General features: G+C 39.4%; 1 protein-coding gene across 1 annotated transcript; it reads right to left on the reverse strand.

Annotated features, from left to right (window-relative positions):
* Positions 1–579, reverse strand: MBD3L1 (methyl-CpG binding domain protein 3 like 1). Its single transcript, XM_034997574.1, has one exon. The coding sequence runs from the start codon at positions 577–579 to the stop codon at positions 1–3; it is 579 nt and encodes a 192-aa protein (XP_034853465.1).
* Positions 580–10,797: the final 10,218 nt, after the last annotated feature.

Genomic DNA, 10,797 nt, shown 5'->3' on the forward strand with positions numbered 1-10,797 from the left:
CTAGCTTCTCTTTTTTTCATGGTGTTTTTCAGGCTGTCCTTCTTGGCCCCTCATTATCTCTGCCTCTCTAGCAAGTGTGTCTACAGCCAGTGCTGTGGCCAACCTTTCTCTTGCTGTCTTCACTTTCCTTTCCTGTTTCCTGATATCTTCCTCAGTCACCAGAAATTGTTTGCACAGGAGCTGTGGGATACCCAGATCAACTCCTGAAGACCCAGCAGGGATGGGCATGGGGCTGGAGTTCAGACTACCTGCAAGAACACCTGGCAGATATTCACCTGTGCACCTAGGTTCAAGTTTTTGCAAGGCTTTGGCAAGATCCAAAGTGCTTAATGGCTCCCCTGTGCTGCTACAGGCCTGGAGACCTTGTAGCCTCTTCTGCCAGCACACCTGTTGGGGCTTGTCCAGGGTTTCCTCCCAGTGATGGCATCTGACCTCATTACCAGGATGGGATGTAATTCTAGTAACTGGCCTCTTGAATATGTAACTGGACATCCTCAAAGGGATCGAGACACTTAAGCAAGACTTTGGTTTGGATTGGTTTCCACAATCATGTTGCTTCCTCTGTGGAGTCTTGACCATCATACTTCTTTTGCTTTTACCCTATAAAAATAAATCATGAGATTGGTTTAAAATTGGTTTAAAATGGTTTAAAAGGTTGTCTTCTTAGGAGCATGGTATCGGTTATCTTGTACTTCCACCTTCCTTCTCTACCTCTGGGGATAGATCTGACCTGTGTCCTGGGATGTCATCAAATAGACTTGGATCAAAACCAGAAAGTTCAAGGTCAAAATTCAGGACCTACTCCAGATCATTTCTCCTTCACCATCTTGTAAGATCCTCTCTTTTATGATTTATTCTCACTTGTCCTTGTCACTCTCAACCATACAATTCCCGGTCTTCCCCTCTACCCCTGGACACACAGTGCCCAGTCTTTTTCTAAATCTTCAGCCCCACCATCCTTCTGTGTTAGGTGACTATTCATTTGGTCGACCTGTTGACCACTTGGCTTTCAGAACTTAAACCAATAGTGAAATTATCATCTGCCCTGTTCTTAGCAACTCACTCCCATATCCCAGACATTTACATCAACCAACAATGTCATGGTAAAAAATAATTCAGAAAACATATTCACCCACCACAAATTCCTGATTTTCAGTTTTCACTCAAACACTTATACAACAGTTACCTGTCCCTCAAGATTGGAAGTGATGCCAGATCACCATATCCTCACCTTACTTTCTCTCCTATTCCTACCAATCCTGGATTCCATGGTCTATGATCTCAATAATTCCCTTGGAATAATTCAGAATTCCTTAACACTTATCATATCTGCCTTGTAAAATTTCAAATCTGGAAGACCCTCATTATCCACCATGCCATAGCTACTGCTAGTCTTTGGTACCACTATAAATCCAAAATCATCTGCATCCACTGCAAAACATCCATAATGCCTGGAAATTTTACTTGATTTTTTATGTGTTGGCATATTTATTCCTTGGCTTTTCACAAAGCTTCCCTACTTTTTACTGCATACATATCCAAGATCCCTTAACTTGCCTGATATTTCACAGAGAAATGGTTCTTTCCACTCCTTCCCTTTCGTTGTGGATCACTGAGAAAAAGTCATCTACATCCTGTGCCTCTGGGGCCTCATCTTCAAGCACCTCCTCAGACCACCCCACTCTTCCATCTGCCCTCACCATTCTGTGGGTGCTTCCTTGATAAGGTCACAATGACTCCTTTGTTACTAGACCCAGTAGGAACTTTTCAGTATTCATATGACAAGATCTTTAAGTGGAAAACTTACAGATATGTTTGCAACAACTTAGATATGTGAACCCTATTTTACATCTGTGAATAGTGTACAATCTAAATACAAAGCAGATACATCCGACAAAATTCAACTTACAAAATGAGACTGTGTTGTAAGTGGAAAGTGCTGGATTTCTGATATGCAGCACACAAAAAAAATGTAAACTGTCTCTATTAATTTTTACATTGATTGCATGCACAGGTAAAAATATCTTGGTTATAATGTTTTAAAATATATTACTAAAATTCATTTCATATGTTTGTTTTTATCTTTTTAAAGGCAGCTACTAAATTTTAAAAATTCCATATTATAGAGTGCTTAGTGGTCCTATTGACAGCACTGATCAAGCCGTGTGTAAAAATAAAGCCCAGAGCAAAATGTCTGGGAAAAATTTTCCCAAGGAGAGGAGTCTACCTCCACCCCATAGCAAGATGCAGCATGTACACACACACACACACACACACACACACACACACACTCACACACACGGTAGATGTCCCAGAGTACCACCATTACTTCTCAAACGCCATGAGGTTGCACTCCCACAGAGTCCAAACTGGACTTGATCTCAAGAGAGAAGTCAGAAGTCCATATAATTTACCATTTAGGGAGAGCCAAACCAGAGACTATGCATAAAAATATTTTGTGGGTTGCCCATCATCGGCTTCTATTATAAATTCAATTTGTTTGGGAAACTCTTCCAGGGAGGGTCATTTTAAAAATACACAGTAAATGTAAATAACAATCACTCTAGCCAATAAATGAAATTGAGAGGATAGAACACAAATATTATCATTGTCAAATCACTATTGGATTTGTGAGTCAGTCAGGGAACAGATGAGATTGGATTAATTAGGTGACTCTAATTGCACGGCCATAATATTGATCATATTACGCTAGGACTTCTGAAACATGGCAGCCCTCCCAACTACTTAACCACCAAGGCCCACCAACCAGACAGGTTGTTGCTGGCAAATCCCCTCTGACAACACCTGGAGGATTTTCCCCAACATCCCACTCTGCCACTGCATTCTTCTACCTGCTACAGGCCAAGGAAATATTTTCTCCAAGGTTCATGCTCTGTGTGTGTGTGTGCCAAGCTCTGGGGGTGACCTTTCTCTCCCAGGTGAAGAGAAGGATTGAGGTGCAAGCCCTGGGATTGGACAAGAACTAAGATTTGCTGACACAGAAAAGAGAATCTATAGTGTGCAGGGTCAGCAGAGTCCAAGAAGCCCCAGTGATTCCTGGATAGAATCAGAGAAGAGGATGTCAGATGGAGCAGGTATGTTTGGGTGTGAGTTTGCTTGGGAATATCAGGAGGATGTGCGTAACATAGGTAATGCATTCATAAATGTTTTTCGTTCATATATCCATCCTTTGTTATGGAGTACTTTCTACATACATTAAGGCACTAGTTCTTGCCCTCTGGAGTTTACAAAGTCAGTGCCAGACGAATTTATAAATTTTATTTATAATGTACAGATACAGCACTTCAGGTATGTTAGGTGTTCCAAGCATTTTTCAAACATTAACTCCTTTAATAACTCTCCATGACCTTACAAAGTAGGTATTCTTGTTATTATGCCAATGACAGATGGAGAAACTGAGGCACAGACAAGGTAAGTAACTTGCCCAAGGTCAAATATCTAGTAAATGATAGAGCTGGAACCCAGGCCTATTTTGAGTGGTATTCTGTGCTATGTCCCCTTCCTGTAATTCTCATTTCTGAGTTTATTCATCATATACCTGTGTCACCAACCCACAGGTGTTACAGATATAATCTCATGTACACCTGGTGATGTCAAAAGGAAGTAGTTACTAGCATGAACCCCAATGTGCAGGTTGGGAGAGTGGAGAGGCTCCCAGTGGCGCAAAGGCTTTTCCAGGACGGGGAACTGACAGAGAAAAAAAGAGGACTGAACTCAGCTCTGTCCCCTCCAAGCTGGGACCCTGGTTACATTCCCAGCGTGTGGTGTGGCGAGCTGTGGTGGATATTTGTGTACAGTTATGGAGATAACACAGCCAAGTAGGATAAGCAGTCAATGGTCTAGTGGAGGCTTTGGGTAGGTTTCAGTGAAGGAAGGGGCCCAGGAAATGGAATCTTGAAGAAGCAACCTCATTTCCTTGGTGACAGAACCCAACAGAATTCTGGTCACCAGGCACCCACATTCTAGAGACAGCCCCTCATCCAGTTCACTTGACCAGAGATGCTCAACAGAGTAACCTGTATGTGGTCCCGTCATTTCCCACTTTCCAAGGCTCTGGCCTCAGGAGAGCCAAGAGTGAGAACTTTATCAGTCGCTGTAGACACTGGCTCAGCCCTTATTTCTAACACCTCTGGCCATTCGGCACAGGGTACCCTAAGGTAACACAAGGCAGCCCAGGACAGGTCAGTCCAGGCCAGGCCACAACTGTGATCCCACCAGGGCAGCCCCACACCCTTTACCCCTTCCTGTGTGTGGTGGGGGGATAAGGCAGGAAATGAGGAGGGGTGTCTTCCTGGGCAGGAGCAAGTTGTTAGGTGTGGGAAACCTGGCAATCTGTCATGTCCATAGCGCAGCTCATGGCTAGCAGGATGGAAATGTAAGTTCTGGTACCAAGGACCTCTACCCACATCCCAAACCTCAAGGTGTCATCTTGTTCCCTCTCTGGCTGGAGATCTATGCAGATGCTCCTCTGTGCTGGATCTTGGGAGCAGAACTGGGGGTCCACATTTCCTCCTGTGGTGTTGTCTAAGCAGACCCCTGAAGCCTCCTCCCCAGTTACTCTTTAAGAGTTTTTCGGATTTAAATGTGTCCCAGGGGAAATAGGCATTCAGGTTTTATCTCTTAAGTCTCATCACGTGTTTAGGCTTTGGAACAATAAACCACTCAGATACATAAAATTATACATTTATTCATTCAGATATTAGAAAACAATCAAAATTGTTTTACCTCTGTTTATCAAGGGATTACCCCCTCTCTTTTTAAGAGTCCCTGTCTACACCTACCCTCAGCGATCAAGACTCACCGTTGGGGTTCCATCTCAGATTAATGCTATCCTTGAGGATTTGCTACTCTATCTAGCCACGTCTTCCACCACTGAATACACAGTAAGTATGTCCTCTATTGCTTCAACCACTCCTCTATCCCAGAAAACTCATTCCCTAACTAAGAACTTTTCAGACCACTCTTTTGTACCTTCTGTGTTTTGTTTCATCAACTGACAGTACAAAGATTCATATTTGGGTAAAATTTCTAAGTTATACATGCTTTTTCCATGTTGTATTTGAACTATTTTAGAAAAGTTTTTAAATTTAAATTTTAGCTTTAAAACTTTCTCTGAATGCAGACATTAGCCAAATTTTAAAAGATGTGATAGATTCTCCTCAATTTTAAATAATCATTTTCCAACTTACTTGAAATGTTAAATTTATCAAATACTAAACTTCCATATATACAAGGGGCTGTTTCTGGAACCTCCATATCCCTCTTCAATTTGTTGGGGGTTTTCCTCCCATAACAAACTTTAGAGAATGTTGTGGTATATTACTTTTTCCATATCCTCCCTTGTTGTTCATTCCCCCCCGCCGGCAAAAAAGTTATTATTTTTCTTTGAAAATTTTCACTTCCAGGGTGCCTGGGTGGCTCAGTCAGTTAAGCATCCAACTCTTGATTTTGGCTCAGGTCATGATCTCGGGGTCCTGGGATAGAGCCCCACCTCAAGCCCCGTGTGGGGCTCTGAGCTCAGCAGAGAGTCTTCTTAAAGTTTCTCTCCCTCGGCCCCTCCCCAACCCATATGCATGTGCCCTCTCTCGCTGTCTCTCTCTCAAAAATAAATAAATAAATCTTTAAGAAAAAAGAAAAATTTCACTTCCTTGTGAATTTGAGAATCAACATCTTCATCTAAAAATTACATTATGGTTCTATTCTAACTTTATTACATTGAATCAAATATTTGGGGTGAAAATGAATTCTTTACAATATTATAAACCATTGATAAATACAGTTTATTTTTATTTAATCATGGATTTTATTTCCTTTTTAATGTTTTATCATTTTTTTCATATTATCTATTGTATTTGTTTTAGAATTTATTGACGTTATTATTGTCATTATTACCTTACTTCTGATTGCTTTGAGCATATGCGCTGCCAAAGTGAGCGCTACTTCTGATTGCTTTGAGTTTATTTTCCTCTTCTTTCTAAAATTTCTTGAGGTGGGAACTTAGATTAATGATTTCAGACATTTCTTCTTTTCTAATGTAAGCATTTAGTGCTATAAATTCCCCTCTAGGCACTGCATTATCTGCATGCCACAAATTTTGATATGTTGTGCTATTTTCATCTTTTTTTTAATTTAAATTCAATTAGCCAAGGTATAGTACATCGTTAGTTTTTGATATAATGTTCAATGATTCATTAGTTGAATATAACATGTAGTGCTCATCATATCACCTGCTCTCTTTAATTCCCATCATCCAGTTACCCCATCCCCCCACCCACCTCCTTTTCCACAGCCCTCAGTTTGTTTCCTGGAGTCAAGAGTCTCATATGGCTTGTCTCCCTCAATGATTTCTTCCCATTCAGTTTTCCCTCCCTTCCCCTAATTTCCTCTGCACTATTCCTTATGTTCCATGTATGAGTAAAACCGTATGATAATTGTGTTTCTCTGATTGACTTATTTCACTCAGCATAATACCCCCCAGTTCCATCCATGTTGATGTAATTTCATCTTTTTTAGAATTTCATTTGAGAGTGCCTATTGAACCATAAATTACTTATAAATGGGCTGATTAATTTCCAGTTATTTGGAGACTCTCTTGTTATCTTTATGTTGTTGATTTAAGGATGGTTTTATTATGGCTGGAGACTATACCTGGTATGATTTCAATTTATTTCAATTTGTTGACATTTGTTTTACGACCCAGTATGTGTTCTATCTTGGTGGATGTTCCATGGGAACTTGATAAGAATGTGTATCGGCTGTTGTTGGATGTAGTGTCCTATAAATGTCAATTGAGTGTTCTACAAATGTTAATTGGATACTGATATTTAATGACATTGTTCAGTTCTTCTATATCTTTGTTGACTTTTTGTCTAATAGTGCCATAAATTTCTGAGGAGGGTGTTGAAGTCCCCAATTATAATTTTGGATCCCTCTATTTTTCCTTCCAGTTATATTAGTACTTTTTTTTAGATTTTGATTTTATTATGAACATTTTCAAGAATACAGCAATTGAAAGAACTTTACAGTGAATGCCTGTATACTCACCACATAGATTTTACCATTATAATGTTTTGCTATACTTGTTTGTTCTAGCATATAGCCATCATCTATCATCAATAAAACCATCTTGTTTTGATACATTTCTTTCTTTTTTCCAGCTTTATTAAGATATGATTGACAAGCAAAAATTGTACATATTTAGGTTGTACAATGTGGTATCTTTTTTTATAGAGTACAACTGATGATATATCAGTTTTTGATTCACATATTTTGATTCTCTGTTGTAATCCCTGTCTTCTTGGTGGAGTGATTCTTTTATTATCAAGTAATTCCCTTGTCCCTAGTAATTTACTCTGATCTGAAATCTACTTTTGGCATGTTCTTTCTCCAGTTCCTTCCTCTCCAAGATCTTCTCTCTGTCTTTAATTCAGAGAATAAGGGATGCCACGTGCCACCACTGGAAGGCAATGGAAGTTCAGACTCTCATTCCATCTGCACTGACAATATTCTAGCTGGGAAAGGGAATGCAACCCTTTGTTGCCTGCTGATGCCACTTGGTGCAGGGGCGGGGGGTGTGAATGACCACACTTCCTACTCATTCTCCCCTGATACTGATCCAACTATCTTCTACCACACCAGTGGGAGACAAAGAAACAGACTCCCAGCTCTGTGTCCACTGATGCTGCAGTGGAATAGGAAAGCACCCACCTGGGATGCTTGCTGTTGCCCAGGGTGGCAAGAGTCTAGGTGTCTGGCTTCCACTTTGTTGATGCTGCTGGTGGGACAGAAAAATGTCTTCCTGGGCATTTGCTGTTGCTGAATCAGGGCATCAATAGAGACCAAGTCAGCAGGTAAAAAATGCCCGCCTGGGCTGCCTGATGCTGATGGTAGGAAATAGGTGTCTATACTCCCCACTCAGTTCTCACTGACAGCACAGAGTTTGGGTGGGGTAGGGTGGGTATGGTAAAAAATGTTTCTGTCCTGCTGAGTTTTCCATGACCTGACCCTTTAGCCAGAGAGAACATGCTTGTCTAAGGACTTTTATTTTGCCTGGGTCTGTTGGTGATTCCAAGTTGCAGGCATCTCTGGTGATCAGAATTGGGTAAATGGAAAATTTTAATAAAATGTAAGAAACTTCTTACTGTGTAATGCATTCCTCAAGTGCTGAGGTCCTTAGCCAGTCCACCTTCCTCTTTCCATCTTTTAGTCTTCATACAATTATTTGTTGAATTGTTTCCAAGGCTTTATATTATGTTTAGCAGGGAGAAACAGGGAAAAGTGAGTCTATACCATCTTGTCCCAAACTGGGAGCTACGTTTTTTTTCCTTTACTATTTGGGTATTTCTTTCTTTCTTTTTTTTTTTTTTTCCTATTTGAGTATTTCTTAAGTTTTTGCTTCATATTTTTCATGTTTTGTTGATCTAATAAAGGAGTTCTTTTTATCTATTACATTTTCAGTGTGTTATCCTCAGATATAAAAAGCTTCTTACGTATTGGTCTTGTATGCAGTCACCATGATGAGCTTACTGATTATAAATCAAATTGTGATGGGGTGCCTGGGTGACTCAGTCTGATTGAGCATCCAACTCTTGATTTGGGCTCAGGTCATGATCTCAGGGTCGTGAGATTGAGCCTTGTGTGGGGCTCTGTGCTCAGCAGGGAGTTGCTTGAGATTCTCTCTCTCCCTCAATCTCTGCCCCTCCCCCCACTTGTGCACTCTCTCTAAAAAAATAAAAATAAATAAAATAGAAATCAAATTGGAGTAGGACCTGCAGGATTTCCTGGGCAGATGATTTTGTCATTAGGAACACTAATGATGCTGCAGTTATCCTTGTCCTTGTCTCATATAGATTGGAAGTTGTTCCAGTCCTTAACCATTAGTGATTGTTATGGGCTGAAATGTGCACCACCCCCTCTCTCCACAATTCCTATGTTGAAGCCCTAACTCCCAGTATCTCAGAATGTGACTGTATTTGAAGATAAGGTCTTTATAGAAGTAATTAAGTTTAAATGGGGTCAACAGAGCAGACCCTAATCCAAATGACTTGTATCTTTATAAGGAGAGGAAATTTGGGTGAGATGTGGACAGAAGGAAGACCAGGTGAAGACACAGGGAGAAGACAACTATCTACAATCTGAGAAGAGAGGCCTAAGACAGATTCTTCCCTCGTGATCCTCAAAAGGGACCAACTCTGCTTACACACTGACCTCAGAATTCTAGCCTCCAAACTGTGAGAAAATAAATTTCTGTTGTTCAAGCCACCTAGTCTGCAATACTTTGTTATGACAGCCCCAGGAAACTCCTACAGGTTTTAATGCCCTTTTAATGTTTTCCAAATTAAGGAAGGTCTTTCTATTCTGTGAGTTCTATATTAGAAATTGATATTATATTTCTCAAAATATTTTTATTATGGAAAAAAGGCACATAACATAAAACTCATCCTGACAACAGTTGCCAAGTGTACATTACAATATTATTAACCACATGCACATTGTCATGCAACAGATCCTCAGAACCACCCCCTCTCATCCCACATGACTGAAGCTCTACACACACCGAAAAACTCCCCACCCACCCTACCCCCAGCCCTTGGCACCCACCGTTTTACTTTGTTTCTATGAGTTTGACTACTTTAGAGTCCTCATATAAGTGGAATCATGCGGTATTTGTCATTTTGTGACTGGTTCATTTCACTTAGCATGATGCCCTCAAGGTTCACACATGTTGTAGCATATGACAGGATTTCCTTCTCTGAATAATATTCCGTTGTATGAACACAGCACATTTTCTTTATTTTTTCATCCAACAATGTATATTTAAGCTGTTTCCATCTCTTGGCTATTGTAAATACTGCTGCAGTGCATTTTCTCAAATGTTTTCCTGGCACTCAGTGAGACTGAAAAAAAATTTCTTATATACATTAGCTAATGTAATATATTACCTTTCTAAATTTCTAAAGTTTAAATATTTGCCTCTCCATAGATAAATCTTGCCTAATTGTGATTTGTGTGGATACCAGTTCATTAATAATTTAAGATTTTTTTATCAAATATTTTTCCATAATGGCATTTTGTGTGTGTTCAGGAAGTTTGCATATGATATGGGGATTTCCTAATTCTTGAATATTTAGTACAGCTTTCTAGTAAACCTTTAGGATAGGAAGTATCTTCCTAGATGTGAGGCAGAGAGCAGAAAAATAATAAAGTGGTTGCTATACTTAACTATATCCAAAAAAACTGTAGTTTTATTAAATCATTTTTTACATACTCTTTGCTTACTTGTTAGAATAGTGCATATTATTTTATTAATGAAAAGAGAATTCAATAAGGTATTTTAAAATAAGACAATATCTATTGAGAATTTCTATGAAATATGAAAATTTTAACAATATGTTGCTATCAATTCCCTCATCTGTAAAATGGAGATAGATAATAGCATCTTCCTTGTAGATTTGCTGTGAAAATACTCAGGAGTGATGTGCATAAAATGCTTATCATCATGTACATTGGAGATTAATGCTCTATTCATTTTTCCACAAGGATGATTATAGCTTTTTTTAATGTTAGAAGACTGAAGTTTTCAAAATATATTCTGTTGTTGCAAAGTGAGTCACTTTTATAAATTCTTCTTACAGTTTGATGATCCCTTTGGAATATAAATTCAGGCTTCTGTGCATGTATGCATGTGTGTGGGTCTGTCTTTATACCTATATCTTAAATAATACTTAAAACCTTATAATGAAAAGCTGTCCTCCTCACTCTTTTCTGACTCCCAGA

This window comes from Mirounga leonina, unplaced genomic scaffold (assembly GCF_011800145.1).
Source record: "Mirounga leonina isolate KUSES-001 unplaced genomic scaffold, KU_Mleo_1.0 Mir_94, whole genome shotgun sequence".
Taxonomy (NCBI): Eukaryota; Metazoa; Chordata; class Mammalia; order Carnivora; family Phocidae; genus Mirounga; species Mirounga leonina.